We start from the raw sequence: 17,050 nt of genomic DNA, 5'->3' as shown, positions 1-17,050 counted from the left end.
TCTGTAATGATAGGTGAAAGAATTTGCATTTTATTCAGATACCTTCACTATATTAAAGAATCTCTGCCTCCTGCTTCCTTAAAGTTCAAGTTAAAATCCCACCTTCTATAGGAAACTTTTCCCAATCCCCTGTAGTTCTAGTGCCTTTCCTCTGTCGATTAATTTAAATTATATATATATATATATATATATATACACACATACACACACACACACACACATACAAAAAGGTAGGGCAGTGCATCCTAACTGCCTTATGTACTTAAATGCTTAGTGGATTCATCATTTCGCTAACAGTGAATGAAGATGGCAACTCCTCTAAGCCATAATTGCCCATATCCTTCTTCAACGTTCCCATCAAGGATGTCTTCCACATGTTGAAGGTCTTTCTCTGTTTTAATACTTCATAGACACTAATGCCACATTTGGGAAGTCTGTGACCATTATCCATTGCTTTCATTACATGACTCTCACTTCTTTTTCCCAGTCGCCCATGTCTTTGACAATGACTCCTGAGTCACTTCTAATGTAGAGGTCATTGATAATAATATATTGCAGCCTCCTATAACCACTGTCCATTGTCTGCATTTTAAATTCTTCTGAGACTGTGATGTTTATGATGCATGGCAATATATAACATCACCAGAATATCAATGTGAAAAAGATGATCTTTGGTGGCAGTGTGGAACTTGAGGTCACTGAAAGCACTGAACAATTGTCCAAATGTTTTCCAGTCTGTGTATAACCCAAATTGAGTATATTTTTATTTTTATTTTGAATATTTTCCCATACTTACATGTTTCATGCTCTTTCCCTCTCCCCAGACTCCCTAACCCCCTCTTAGCCTATGCACAATTCCACTGGGTTTTACATGTATCATTGACTAAGACCTAATTTCATATTATTGATAGTTGGACTAGAGTATAACCCAAATTGAATTGCTTGTCAGCTCTGGGAGCGGGGAGGGAAGAAGGGAGGAAGACAACATGAATCAAATAACTTCAGTGGAAATTTGTTATTAAAATAAAAGAAAGACAAAAAAGAAAAATAAAGGGTATGTGTGACCAAATGTTTTTCGGTCTGTTTCTTCAATTCAGGTCTGGGCTTGGTTCATTGTTCATCCATCCATAGTATCTATCCAAAATGCATAGTTAATAGACTAATTCCATGATCTGCCCACCCAGTCCTCTGTCAGATTTTGGACACTGCAATCTTTATCTTTAGGATCATAGATTTAGAACTAGAAGATTTTAGAACTTAAGAGTTCCTTCACTCTGAGTCCAACCCCTTGATTTTGCAGAGGAGAAAACAAGAAGCCAAGAAAGATGAAATAACTTGTCCAGAATCACATAGCTACTAAGTAGCTGAGGCAGGATTTGCACCTAACACTTCCTGATTCCAAGTCCCAAGTCCTACTTTTTTCTGTGTGGATTGCTAGCTGGCCATAGATATCACTGAAGAATTCTAGTAGTGTTCAAGGGATTGATGCAAATCAACAGGATGATAGCCACATATAATAGTATTTGGACTAACTTGCCATCTATAAGGAATCATTTTTCCATCTGGACACTGAACAAGACATCCTTCATGTACTAATAGGTATCTCTTTCAAGCATATTTCCTTCTGTGCTTCAATTTATTCTAATAATAATATTATCACTGAGCAAAGTTTCTTCTGATTATTTTCTGCATCAAGAAATCTTGAAGGATCTTGACATGACAAGGGAAAAATAGGAACATAGGATCATTATTCTAGAGTTGGAAGGGACCTCTGTGGTTATCCTGATTGATCCCCTCATTTTGTATTATTTTATTTTTTAATTTTTCCCATGGTTACATGATTCTTGTTGTCTCCCTTGCCTCTTTCTTACCACCCATCCCCAGTTGACAAGCAATTTCACAATTATCACTCAAACCCATTTCCATGTTATTTGTTTTTGTAATAGAGTAATCTTTCAAAACAAAAACCTCCAATTCATATACATATAAACAAGTGATAAATTACATGTTTTCTTCTAATGCCTTCATTTTACTGAGGAAACTAAGGCCCCAAAGGGTTAGCTGATTTGCCTAAAGTCAGTAGCATAAGTAGCAGAGGCAAGACTGAAACTCAGGACCTGTGACTCCAAGTTCAGTGCTCTTTCCATTATATCATGTCTTGTGGAAGGAAAAGTTTCAAGAATACAATGGTTTTGCTTTACTGAGTCAAATGTTCCATAATTTACAAACATTAGACACAGAAGACAATGAACTCTTCCCACTTCTCAGACAACCATGTGATTGTGAAGATATGGTCTGCTACAAAAAAATCATTTCTGAAATCATTCTCTTCTCACATTGTATAGAGAATATTGTCAATGTGTATGTAGTGTATAGACTTTATGATAAAGAGTTTTATCAGGGTTGGAAAGGAGATGTCTGGGTCTGTAGTTTCTGGTTTTTGTTTTTTTTTTTGAGAACTAGAACAACACTATCTTTTCTGTCCTTCTTGATTCTTCCCCTGTTGAAGATATCTTTAAATTTCAGCCTCAGCACAAACTTCATCTGTGTTTATTTAGTCCGGTCTAGTTGCCCTTCTTGACTTCATTTTCTTAGGTGCCATTTGTACTTCCTCATACAGAGCACACCAAGCACTTAAGTGTTGAGTTCAAATGTGCCAATACCACTGTGCTCAATAAGTAGAACAGATGGCTATAGAAACAATGGCAGGAATCCATACCCTGTATGCTCTGTGTTTATCTACTATGGGAAAATTTAGCTAGAATTATTTTAACTTCAGTTTCAACATCCACTTAAGTCTCATCTTGATTGTCACTTAACACCCTGACTTTTCTGTTCTTCGTATATTTGTTGCTTTTCTTCCTCTTTAAGCTACATCTTGAGAGTTACTTTGTAGATTTTTCATTTCACGAAAAAGAACTTATTCAAGCCTATAACTGAGCGGTTAAAGTTTAAAGGAAATGTTGCCCATTCTCTTAGGTGATCTAACCTGTTTTATGTTTAGTCTGCGTGACCAAGGTAGTTAAGCTCATGAAGGACATAAATTGTACCTTTGTAAGTGATGCAATCTGCTTTTCCAATTAGTGTTTAAACTACAAACTCCACGGATATTAACCACAGGTCAAAGTTGCCCTTGCTAGACTGATCTGTACTGTGCTGCCCTGAAGTTAATACCTCTTGTGATGACTGCAACACTAGATTTCACCTCTTTAGAGGTATAATTAAATGACTGCAGATCTCTTTTAGAAAACTTCCAGGACTCCAAGACAATCACCATTTTCATATCTCAAAGGGCAGAAGTAACTGTGAAGGTCCCTGGTATCGTGGTAAAAAGGAGACAAAAGTATAGTCATAAAATATGAAAGAAAAGGAAAATGACAAATGTTGGAGGGGATGTGGGAAAATTGAAACACTTATGGTTGGTGAAGTTGTGAAGTGATTCAACCATTCCAGAGAACAATTTGGAACTACTCCCAAAGCTCTATAATATTGTGCATATCCTTTGACCCAGCAATCTCACCACTACTAGGTTCGTATCCTATAGGATCTGGCATTCTAATGGGAGAAGATTACACATTAAAGGGAGCTAGAAAGTAGGGGTGGAAGAAGATACCAGCAAGACTGTAGGCAGGATGGTGCAGAAGTCTTTAGAGAGAGGAATGGAGTTGGGAGTATGGCCTAGGCATCTCAAAAAATGATTGTCGACCTGGGTTCAAATCTGACCTCAGACAGTTCCTAGCTGTGTGACCCTGGGCAAGTCACTTAAGCCCCATTGCCTAGCCCTCACCACTCTTCTGCCTTGGAACCAATTCATAGTATTGATTCTAGGATGGAAGGTAAGGGTTAAAAAAAAAAGAAAGAAATGATGGTCCAAGCCAGAGAATCACCAATCAGAAGAGAGGGCAGCAGAGTGGAAGCATCTTCACAGTGAGAAGGCTATTGGCAGGGAGGTAGAAAAGCAAAGACAGACAGACAGACAGACAGACAGACAGACAGACAGACAGACAGACACACACACACACACACACACACACACACTATCCCAACTCCCAACTAGCTCCATTCAGACCTCTTCCTCTTTATTCTTTCCCAGACTATGAGTCACATATGGGGTCAGAGCTCAGGATTTATACTACCAATTAATATCACAGTTCCCCAGAGTTTGATGAAACCCTTAAGTTAATCTAGTTCAATTAATTTCTGAGTCCCCTCTAACAGTTCCCCACAAATAGTCATTGTTTCTTTGCTTAAAAGATATGTGGTACTATTGGATCTGTATCCCAAAGAGATAATAAAAAAAGAGGAAAGGACCTACTTGTACAAAAATAATTATTGGAGTTATTTTGTGGTGGTGAAGAATTGGAAATTGAGGGGATGCCCATCAACTGGGGAATGACTAAAGAAACTCTGGTACATGTTGGTGATGGAATACTCTTGTGGTATAAGAAATGATAAGCAGGATGATTTCAGAAAGAGCTGGAAAGATTGACATAAACTAATGCAGATTGAAATAAGCAGAACTGAGAGAATATTGTACACAGTGACAGTAATATCATACAATGATCAACTATGAAAACTTGGTCACTCTCAGCAATGCAATGATCTGAGACAGTCATGAAAGACTCATGATGGGGAATGCTATCCACCTCCAGAGAAAGAACTGTTGGAATGGGAAGGATGCAGATCAAAGCATATCTTCTTTCACATCAGTGTATTTATAGTTTCATTTGGGGTTCTGGTTACATATGAGTGTGCTCTTACAACAATAACCAATAATAAAAAAGATGTGGTAAAGTGGGAAATCTACTGGTAAGAAAATATAACAACTAGAAGATATGCAAAATAAGGAACCTGCACTTAGCTCCCCAACACAGAGTCCTTGGAATTGCCACCATCTCAACTATTTCATTACAACTTCCTCCCTTAGGAATGTTCATGGGTGGACTATATAGAGAAGGAAAGAACCTAGTGAACATTCTGATGCCAAAGTTTGTTAGTGTTGCTGCTGTTATAGCTCCACACTTTTTTATTTTTTAATTTTCCATAGTTACATGATTCTTGTTGTCTCCCTCCCCTCTTCCTTCTTCCCACAAGCAATTCCACTGGGTTATACATGTATTATCACTCAAAACCCATTTCCTTATTATTCATTTTTATAATAAAGTAATCTTTTAAAACCAAAACCTCAAATCACATACATATAAACAAACGATAGATCATATGTTTTCTTCTGGATTTCTGCTCCCACAGTTCTTTCTCTATATGATACACTTTTTTAAATGAAAATCTTTTAAATACATACATATACACATACATACATACATACATACATACATACATATATACATACATATATATGGGGTAGCTGGATGGCTTAGTGGATTGAGAGCCAGGCCCAGAGATGGGAGGTCCTGGATTCAAATCTGACCTCAAACACTTCCTAGCTGTGTGACCCTGGGCAAGTCACTTGACCCTTATTTAAAATATTATATATATATGCATATATATATAAAATATTTCCACAAGTATGTGTAATAACAATTTTTAACATTTAAAAAATAAATTTGAGTTCCAAATTCTCTCCCACTCCTCTCTCCCCTCCTTGAGACGGCAAGCAAACTTGATACTGGTTACACCTGTGCAGTCATACAAACCATTTTTATATTAGTCATGTGAAAGAAAACACAGACCAAGCAATCGAGAAAAATAAAGGAAAAAATTTTAAAGGATGCATTGATGATTCAGACCCCATCAGTTCTTTCTCTTGGAGCAGATAGCATTTTTCAACACAAGTCCTTTGGAATTGTCTTGGATCATTGTACTACTGAGAATAGTTAAGTCATTGACAATTGATCATCGTGCAGTATTGCTGTTACTATATACAGAATTCTCCAGGTCCTTCGCATTTCACTTTGCATTAATTCATTCAAGTCTTTCCTGCTGTTTTTTTTTTCTGAGAGTATCCTGCTTGTCATTTCTTATAGCAAAATCATATATCAAAACTCAGCCATTCCCTAGCTGATAAGCATCCCCTCAATTTCCAATTCTTTACCACCATAAAAAGAAGGCTAAAGAGTGGTTATTTTGCTTGTATCTGTATCCCCAATGCCTACTATAGTCTAAGTACTTAATAAATGTTAGCTTTGTCTGTGAGAGTGTGAATATGTGAAACAACTGTATGAGTATGTTTTTGCATGGAAGAAAACAAGTGGAATAAAAAGTAAGAAGAAAACCCATAAGAAACTACCTTTTTCTATTTGGGGGGAAGTTACCGGGGGTTGTATGAAAAGAATTTTAGGATATTTCTTTGTTATCCAAGACAGATAAAAGAAGATTGTTTCTAAAATGCCCATAATACTTAAAAGGAAGAACTATAAGAAATATAATGTTGGATTCACAGTACAAATTTCAGATATATATATATACATATATGTTATTGAAGCAAAAGATATTTCATGAGATTCATACATAAGACACTGTTCCTTCCAAAAATATTACCTTGATAGTGGGCCTGGTGCTGACGGAGGAGTCATTCCATAGTCTTCATATCTCTGGTGGGGGGAAAGTAAAGGAGAAAAAGATGGTAAGACAAATCTTTATGCTTGTTATAAAGAGTAAACATCACCAGTTGATCTTGGCAGAATTTTGCGTCAGGGGTTTGCGGGTCCCTCAAAATTTCATTTTGCCATTGATATATGGTCCTGCCAGAGAGTGCTAAGTGCTTCAGTCATACAGATCAAAGGGCCAAGCTTCAATGGTGCATGTAGGTAATTATGACAGAGATTAGAACCGAACATTGTCTAAACCTTTTCTTTTATTTTTAAATCATAAATCTAGCTTTATGCTAACAGCTGAACATTAAACACCATATTTAAAGACAATAAATAGAACAAAGGCTAAATCAGCTATTTCACAGGAATAAATTGATGCTTCTCACTATTCTTCACAACTAACTTAATCCAACCAATATAGATAGAAATGGATTAGGTGTGCAAGTCAGTCTGAGTCATAAGGTAACTCGGAAGGTATTTTAGAGTCAGTTGTCTTTCAAAATTTGTAAGTACACAGTGCTAGGATTTCAGAGACTTCAAGCCCAACTACTGTCAAAAATCCTTACAGGTTCCCACAGTGCTTGGCTGTGTGCTCCCGGATAAGTGTCCTCTTTTTTTTACTTATTGGTTGTTTGGATCCCAAAGCTTGAACACTTACTCCATCTCTAAGGGGCTACTATTGCCAAATGAGAAGAGTAAGACCAGATAAACCTGAACCCTCATCACCAAAGCTAAGACAACTATGACTTGTAGACAAATCAGAAAAACTCCCAGTTTATCCAGAGGTTATAGCATTTTCTGAGAGCTCTTTGCCTGGAAAAGGATCATTCTTTCTCATTAGAGGAACCAGATCTCTTTTAACTTATCCTGATGCTTTAAGACCTGGAAGGCTGGGCACCTAAGTAGCACAATGGATAGAGCAGTAGGTCCTGGGTTCAAATCTGGCCTCAGAAACTTCCTACCTGTGTGACCCTGAGCAAGTCATTACACCCTGATTATCTAGCCCTTCCCACTCTTCTGCCTTAAAACTGATACTAAGGGTTAAAAAAAAAGACATAGGAGGTTTCCTATGGAGGCAGAGCCAACTAATAACTCTGAGCAGCCTCTGACCATAAATAAGACCACATATTCAGAGAGGGAAGGAATTGTGGAGACTGAGTCCAATCTCCCCGTTGGAACTGTTAACTGATACAACCATTCTGGAGAGCAACATGGAACTCAAAGGGTCATAAAATTATGCATACCTTTTGACCCAGCAATACCACTATTGGGTCTATATCCCAAAGAGATTAGAGGTGGGGGGGAAAGGGTATACTTGTATAAAAATATTTTTAGCAGCATTTTTTGTAGTGGCAAAGAATTGGAAACTGAGGGGGTGTCCTTCAATTAGGGAATGACTAAGTAAATTGTAGTATATGGTCGTAATGGAATATTATTGCACCATAAGAATTGCTGAATAGGATGAATTCAGAAAAAACCTGGAAGGACTTATACGAACTGACACAAAGTGAAGTGAGCAGAACCAGGAGAACAATGCATCAAGTAACAGAAATATTACATGGTAAGGACTAAACTGTGAAGGACTAAACTATGGTTGGCAAAACAAAGTTCCAAGATAACTTTAAGGGGAAAAGAACCCATACATCTAAAATATTTTTGGCATTTCTTTGTGGTGGCTAAAAAATGAGAAACTGAGGGGATGTCTATCAATTGGGGTTAAACAAACTGTGGTATATAATTGTGATGGAATACTACTGTGGCACAAAATATGATGAGCAGATTTCTTTAAAACTCGGAAATAATTACATGAGATAATGAACAGTGAAATGAGTAGAACCAGGAGAACATTATACATAGCTACAGAATCAATGCTTAAAGAATAAACTGTGAATGTTACTTCCAAAAAGTGAACAGAAAGGTGAAACATGAAAGATTTAATTTATATTTGTGTTAATCTCCCTGATGATATCTTCTGTGATATGGGGATAGTGGAGAAGGGCTGGGCCACTTGTGGATGGGATTTATTACATACACATGAAAAATATAAGCTAAACATAGAGGAGACTTGTGATTTCACTTGTATACAATCTTCTTTTTCTTTGTAAATATAAATGCTTCTTTGGTTTGGGTTTTGTAAAATTTGGAATTAAAAAAGTTATTACTATTTTTTAAAAAAGAGAACTCCAAGGGATTCATGATTTTTTAAATGCCATTAATAGTGGAAGAAGGAACTGTTGGAATCTGAGGGAGATCAAAGCATGCCATCTTTCACTTTTGAGTTTTTTTTATTGTATATGTGATACGTGTCTTCTGTCATTGCATGAAGAATATGCAAACCGGCATTGCATAAAAGCATTTGTATAACCTAGATCAGACCATATACCCCTTGGGGAGGGAGGAAGAAAATATGAATTGCAAAAATGTCAAAAATTACTTCTACATGTAATTGAAATAAAGGTACTTTAAAAAAGAACTACTGAAAGCTTATGGAGAAAGTCAATGAACTTTTACTAAGAGCTTACTTTAAAATAAAGATTATAGAGAGCACCATTACATCAGAAGCATAACAAAAGCACTGCATGACTAATCTTTTTCCTTTTCACAGGTCTCTTTGCCCATGTATCTTTATGGATAGGAAGTAGAATGGTTACTCCATTCTGACAAAAAAAATTTTTTTAATGATTAAGTCCTAAAATTTGTAAATAAAGATGTACCTCACACTTCTCTAGAAACTAGACTTTTGATTATATTCTGTCTACTTAGTATATGTGCTGTCAAAACAAACACTATTCGATTCTCTAAATACAGACCAACTTCTTTAACTAGGGATCCTGAGAAGTGATTTATAAAAGGGTTTGTTTTGAACATGTTCATTCTAAAGTAAGCACAGATTCATTATTTGCATTAATAGGAACCCAGCTATATATATATATATTTTAATTATTTTTTATTAAACCCTTAACTTCTGTGTATTGGCTCCTTGGTGGAAGAGTGGTAAGGGTGGGCAATGGGGGGGTCAAGTGACTTGCCCAGGGTCACACAGTTGGGAAGTGTCTGAGGTCGGATTTGAACCTAGGACCTCCCATCTCTAGGCCTGACTCTCAATCCACTGAGCTACCTAGCTGCCCCCCTATATATATATTTTTAAAGGCTTTAAAAAAGAGATTTAAAAAGTGGTTTCAGCACACCCTGTCCCCTTCAGTATGATGAGAATTGGATTTGAAGACAAAGGAGCTGGTTTTAAGCCTTGGCATCACTATTTATTACCAGTATAACTATGGGAAGGTCACTTAATCTCTCTCTCTAGATTTCAAGTAAATTGGTGGAGTTGGACTAATATTGTCACTAAAGAATCATCCTGGGATAGTGAAAAGAACATTGGCTCTGGGGTCAAAGGCCCTGGGTTCAAATCCTGCCTTTGCCATTTACTGTGTGACTTTAGGCAAAATCCTGTTTCTTCAACTGCAAAAATGAAGGAATTGGTTTATTGACCTCTGAGGCCTTCCAATTCTATATCTATGATCAGATAGCTCCAAAGCTATGATCCTAAAAGAAAGAAAAAATGAGGAAAATGATGATACATAGTTAAAACAACTCTAATCTGTCCCATTTAAAGAAAATACTGACAAACAAAAAATGAAGAAATAGGGGGCAGCTGGGTAGCTCAGTGGATTGAGAGTCAGGCCTAGAGACGGGAGGTCCTAAGTTCAAATCTGACCTCAGCCACTTCCCAGCTGTGTGACCCTGGGCAAGTCACTTGACCCCCATTGCCCACCCTTACCACTCTTCTGCCTTGGAGCCAATACACAGTATTGACTTCAAGATGGAAGGTAAGGGTTTAAGAAAAAAAAAATGAAGAAATGATTTAAAAAAATAGGGCATTTGCACTGATTATAATAATTAACAATAACAATAATTTTAACCTATAAGTTTAACCCATAGAAATGAACTGCCATACTGAAGAAAAATGTCTGAAGTGGAAAGATATGGTGACGAAGGGCAATAACAGCTTAAAATATGTCATTTATAAAATCTTAAAGAGAAGGATGGTAAATTATACAGCAGTGAGAAACAGTTTCAAAAAAGCTTGACAATGGACCCACATATGCCAAGTCATCGTGTGGCATTTAATGATGCAACTGGATGAACAAATAGGCAAAGGATAGGAAAGATGTACAAAGATTTTTTTATAACAAAAATACTGCATTTTGACTCTATTATCACAGTTACAGATGAATTCATAGACAAAGAGGAAAAGACAACAAAGAAAGCAAAGATGAGAAAGGCAGCTAGAATAGACCAAGTATATAAAAGAAGGATTATACTGGAGACAACAATTGAGGGCATTGTGGAACTGATTCTCTAGTTATCTGGGGAAAAAAAAGAAAGACACCAAAGATATGTAAAAAATAATAGAACTTGTTACTACCAAAAATGTGGCCAAGAGAATATAACTTTGGATCATATACATATTTCCCCATCTCTATAAAATTTGTAAAACAGTCTACAAACACATTGAAGGCATACTTTCTCAGCCAATCAACAAGCATGTATTTAAAGACCTACTATATGCCAGATAGGGTGCTAGGTGCTGTGGATACAAATATAGAAAATGGAGCAATCTCTTCTCTTGAGGAGAATACATTATAACAGGGAAGATAACAGTACAAACTTAAGTATACACAGTATAACTATAAGAGTATCCGGAGGAAACAGGCAGATTTTTACAAATAATACAAAGTAGACCACATCTCTATGATCATACAATTGGCTAAAAGAGGCCAAGAATACAAGATTCCTCTGTGCCTACCTCTGATTGATTATTTTTTCTATTAAAAAAGCATTTGATTTGACAAAAGAAAACCTTGCCTTATGTAATGTAGGGTTGCAACAAAAGCACTTACAGGTTCTCTACAACAAAGTGTCTCCTGGCAAAATGATATAACATATATAACAAGATATAAAAACAGAGGTTGGAGAATCTTCCAATCATTAAGACATCGAAAAGACTTAAAAACAGGGAGTTGGAGTCACCAAAATTTAGAGTCTAAGTCAAAAGGAGATTCCTTATAGAGGATGAGGTCTTCCACATTCATCTTTTTGAAAAGGACACTGGAGGGGACAGCTAGGTGGTTTATCAGATTGAGTAAGACCTAAAGATGAGAGTTCTTGGTTTCAAATCTGGCCTCAGACATTTCCTAGTTGTTTGACCTTGAGCAAGCCATTTCCCAGCCTTTACCACTTTTCTGCTATTCTAAGGCAGTTGGTTTTTTTCCCTAAAGGTTGGGTTGTTTTTTTTGTTGTTGTTTGTTCTGTTTTGTTTTAAAGGGACAGAAAAGGACACTTCACTGATTGCATCAAACTCTATAACCTTATAAAGTTTCCTCAGTGATATCCATAATAACTCAAAAGAATTTGGGTCTCAGATGAAGAATGACTAATGTCTAGACCAGTGGTTCCCAAACTTTTTTGGCCTATCGCCCCCTTCCCAGAAAAAAATTACTTAGCGCCCTGGAAATTAATTAAAAAATTTTTTTAATAGCAATTAATAAGAAAGATAAATGTACCTGTGGCCATCACTGCTCTCCTGGATCGCTGCAACACCCACCAGGGGGTGGTGGTGCCCACTTTGGGAATCACTGATCTAGACCAATGGTGTCAAGTTCAAATAGAAATGGATCACCGAAGTAATATAGTAACTTAGAAAAACCACAGAGTATCATTATCTATGTTGTACTCTATTTTTATGTATTTGTTAAACATTTCCCAATTATATTTTAATTTGGTTCTGGCTACATTTAGGAGTTTAGTTGAAGAGATAATCCAATATGTAATGGAGAGGTTCAAGGTAGGCAGAAGGCAGTTGTAACATACAACAAACAAGGACTCAGAAAGGAGAAGTGGTGAAAAGGATGTCATCAAAGAAATCTAAGATTAAAAAAAAGATGAAATCATCAAGTGACAAGATTGAAGGACTCTTTAGACTATATGCTTCACTAGTGTCCTCACAATGTCAAGAAAACCCCAGTTCTTAGACCCTCTCTGAAATCATAGGAGGACAAGGACAAGAGTCAAAAAGAAGCATCAGCATGGATGTATTGTGATTTGCATAACAGAAGGGAATAATCTTATCAATGAAAGCACAGATTCATTGGAGCACTGGAGTATACTTTACCTGATGTTGGAGTGATGTACCCAGTGACAAGATATAAGGTGCTCAGGCATAATTCTCCAGCGTGGATCCTGGTAGAGTCTGGGTTCAGAGGATTATGGGATCATGGATCTAGAGCTGGAAAGGATTCACAGTGTACTGCCCCAGGGTAAACTCCTCCAACTTAAATTTGAAGGTTGGATGCCTTGGGATGTCACCACCCCTTGATACGAGATCTTTTGTGGGTTTTCACTTCTAAAACCACAATTCACAGGTCTTCAGCAATGCATATTCAGTAAAAAGCCAGAGTACACAATTGTTTTTCGGTCATGTCTGACTCTCGGTGATCCCATGGACCAGGTCCTTCTATCTTCTATTATCTCTCAAAGAGCGTCCAAGTTCATGTTCATTGTTTCCACGACACTCTATCTCAGCCTCTGCCATCCACTTCTCTTTTTGCCTTCAAATTTTCCCAACATGAAAGTCTTTTTCATCGAGTCTTGTCTTCTCATTCTATGGCCAAAGTACTTAAGTTTCAACTTCAGTACACAATTGACTCAAAGCATTTTCAACATTTATTGAAGTGGTGTAGTGAGAAAAGTAGCAACAAAACTCCTCTTTTCTCCATAGACCTGAGGAACACTATCCCACGAATACATCAGTGGGGAGAGTGGTCGTACAGAGAGGTCACACATACATAAGGAACATCTGTGGCCAGGGCTCATGTGCAGAGGGTACACATAGGGGTCCAAGGCTTGGTCCAAATGACTAATCAAGCACTGCTATGGCAGAAAACTAGGGGTTGCTCTTTTGCTGTGGTCTCTAGGAAACAAGCCATCCTTCTTGGTTTCCTCCCATTTCAGTTGTTAATAACTACATTCAGAACCCTTTACTAGAATTAATATCAACAAATTCAGGTTACCCAGTAGGTAACTGAGTCAGCTTACTAAGAGTTAAACAGTTTGGGGGCAGAATAAATTAGTTTTACCAAATACCTCTTATCATCTGCCTTTTTAGTTCATATTTCCTTCAGTTCCAAGTATAGCTACTTCCTTGTTAGAGGAATATTCTGAGGCACAGAAAATGGACAAGAAAACTCACATGGGATGTTTCCAATCTCAAATATTCCTTTATGACTCATCTTTAATTATTAACTTGAATTCAGATCCTCTAACATAATTTTATTATTTCAGGTCAAGATAATATCCGCAGCCTTGTGACAAAATTTCTGGTTGCAAATTTCTTTTTTAAAACCCTTATCTTTTGCCTTAGAATCAATATTAAGTATTCATTCCAAGGCAGAAAAGAGATAAGGGTTAGGCGATTGGGGTTATGAGACTTGCCCTGGGTCACACAGCTAGGGAGTATCTGAGGCTGGATTTTAATCCAGGACCTCCTGTCTCTGGGCTTGGCCTTCTATCTACTGTGTCACTTAGCTGCCCCTCTACTAATTTTGAAACCTCCATGAGCAGGTACTCAACCAAGAATTGCTCCCTGTCTTCCCTGTCTTTCTATGACTTGGCTAATTTGAAAACTCTAGCAAGACCACTCAAAAAAATGCTGCTTTCATTTGGGTATCGCTGCACTCCAACTACAAATGTCCTCCTGACTAATCTTTTCTTGATCACAGGTTTTCCACCCATTTTGCTTTTTTTTGGTAGGATGAATTAACTCTTTCTACCTTTACCTTTCCAGTTTCCTTTAATATGAAGCTTCAAAGCAAGGACCATTATCTTACTTATTAACAACGTATAACTTTTACAAGATGCTTCTGCTAGACATTCGGTTTAACTATTGACAAAAGAAAAACCAGAGCAGTACAACAAGGAGAATTCATCAAAACTTAACCAGGGTAAACATTTGAAAAAGAACAACTTAACAACAACTGAAAATGGTTTAATCATACTTTACAAGGCAAGCCCTGAAATCCAAGTCAAAGTTACTGACAGTGAATGATATTTCCTCTGTACCATGGGAAGCATGTACTATATTTGACAGGCTATGATTCAAGGAATTCAGGGTTTAAGCCACCATTGTTTTGGAGCTAGAAGGCATCTTATAAGTCATCTCCTCTAACCCTGGAAGCAGCTGTACTGGAATATATGTATTTTGCCAGGAAAAGATGAATTTTCAAGTAAATTCTTCTATGAAACAATTTTTTTTTCTTTTAAACCCTCACCTTCCATCTTGGAATCAGTACTGTGTATTGGCTCCAAGGCAGAAGAGGGGTAAGGGCTAGGCAATGGGGGTCAAGTGACTTGCCCAGGGTCACACACCTGGGAAGTGTCTGAGGCCACATTTGAACCTGGGACCTCCCGTCTCTAGGCCTGACTCTCAATCCACTGAGCTACCCAGCCGCCCCCTGCGAAACAATTTTTTAAAAAAAATTAAAATTTAAATATTGTGATTCTGGGAATGTCTGATAAGGGGTAAAATTCAGTGAAATTTTAAAAATGTAAACTCATTATCCTTTATTTCACTGTTGTAATGCTGGGCTTTGTGGCCAATGTCTTTTCTCAAGGGTATTAATAGAGAATTGACTCTTTTCTTCTAAATATTGCTTATTTACTTTAAATGATACAAGAAGCTAATAAAAGACTAAAAAAAAGCATAATTGTACTCTCTATTAGTGAAATGATAAAGTGTAAAGAATGGATACTTAAGAGTCCTTCCCAAGGATCTGGAGGATTGGATTAAATGACATGAGGGACAGAATATAGGACTTGGAGCCAGAAAGATCTGGGTTCAAATCCTACCCAGACAGTTGCTAGTTGTATGACCTTGGATAAGTCACTTAACTGTTTTCAGTTTCAACATGCTCATCTGTAAAAGAATAATGATAAAGCCTATCCATAAGGTTGTTAGGAAAATCCAATCTGATAATGTATACAAAGAGCTTTGCAGACCTGCAATGATCTGAATTGCACATAGGAAAAAAAATCCCATCTTAACACATCTGGGAATCTGCTAGGTGGTGAAATGAATTGAGCTTTGGACCTGGAGTCAAAAAGATCTGAGTTCAAATCTAATCTCAGACACTTAATAGCTGTGTGACCTGGGGCAAATCATTTAACCTCTCTGTTTTCTCCCCTGTAAGGTAAGGATGAGGATAACAAACTCCCAGGGTTGTTAAGAGGGAAAAAGGGAAATAATATTTGTATAGCACTTTGCAAACCTTAAAGTGCTATTCAAGTGTTCTAATCGTCATTACCATTGTTATTGCCTAATTCTTCACAATAAAAGGAGCAGGTTTGAGTGGAGGATAGATTCGCCAATTTTTAACATTATCTTAATGAGATGGGCTTGGGTGAAAATGGCTGAAGGAAGACTTGTTCATGCAACACTCTAAGGATTCTGACAAGTCCCTTGCCTGATACTAACATAAAAATCTTTCCAGAGGAGAAGTTCGTTTTACTAGCAGAAATGGAAACATGAGCTCTCAAGTTTAATGACTCAATATTTGTACAACTGACAGTTCTGGTTAATAGCAATGATGTGTGAACACAGACAAACAGTAACCAAAGCTCATTTGTGAACAGAAGACACCTTGAAATTCCAATTTCTGTGGTTTTATTGTATTCACTGAGAACAAAGGCTGGGTTTTCCCCCAAGTAGCAAACAGAAACTTTCAAGACACTCTATATAAACCCTTACAGTGCTTTTAGGTGCAATCAGATACACCCAATGTTTCTCTATTTTTCTGTGGATCAAACTGACAAGATCTAACCTGATGTGGCAAATAGTTTCTTTCTTTCTTTCTTTCTTTCTTTTTTTTTTTTTTAACCTTCCCTTCCCTCTTAGAATCAATTCTGTGTATTGGTTCTGAGGCAGAACAGTATGATGAGGGTTAGATGACTTGATCAGGGTCACACTGCTAGGAAATATCTGAGGTCAAATTTAAACCTAGGACCATCTCTACTTATGGCTATCCACTGAATCATCTATTTGTCCCCTTAAATAGTTTAAGAGATATTTGGAATTTTTTTCTACCGTATTCTATAACCATAGAACTGATTTCCCCATACTTAACAAAAAGGATAACTTGAAAGGAATTTGGTGAACAAACCTATATATAATTTTGTTTTAAAACTGCTCTTTTATGTTCAAGTGTGTAAAAAGGTTCAAGAGGGAAAAGGCATAAGTGACTTTGGAAAAAGCCCATTTGTCATGATAGTAGATTTTTAAAAATACTCATCTAATTATCTAATTGATTTCAATGTTACCTCACAAACACCCACCTCTTTCCATTCTGTGTCTCTTGTCCATTTCCTCTCTCCTAAGTTTCTCTCTCTCTCTCTCTCTCTCTCTCTCTCTCTGTCTCTCTCTCTCTGTCTCTCTCTCTCTGTCT

General features: G+C 37.0%; 1 protein-coding gene across 1 annotated transcript in view; it reads right to left on the bottom strand.

The window, feature by feature from the left end:
- Positions 1–17,050, bottom strand: part of KIAA1549 (KIAA1549 ortholog) — a 183,206-nt gene that overhangs the window by 21,805 nt on the left and 144,351 nt on the right. Inside the window, exon 20 of the mRNA XM_044679012.1 lies at positions 6,499–6,551. Coding sequence (XP_044534947.1) covers positions 6,499–6,551 — 53 coding nt within the window. The remainder of the gene's footprint in view (positions 1–6,498; positions 6,552–17,050) is intronic.

The sequence above is a fragment of the Gracilinanus agilis genome, chromosome 5 (assembly GCF_016433145.1).
Source record: "Gracilinanus agilis isolate LMUSP501 chromosome 5, AgileGrace, whole genome shotgun sequence".
Taxonomy (NCBI): domain Eukaryota; kingdom Metazoa; phylum Chordata; class Mammalia; order Didelphimorphia; family Didelphidae; genus Gracilinanus; species Gracilinanus agilis.
Note: the sequence above shows the minus strand (reverse complement) of the source record. Positions and strands in the feature narration are given on the sequence as shown.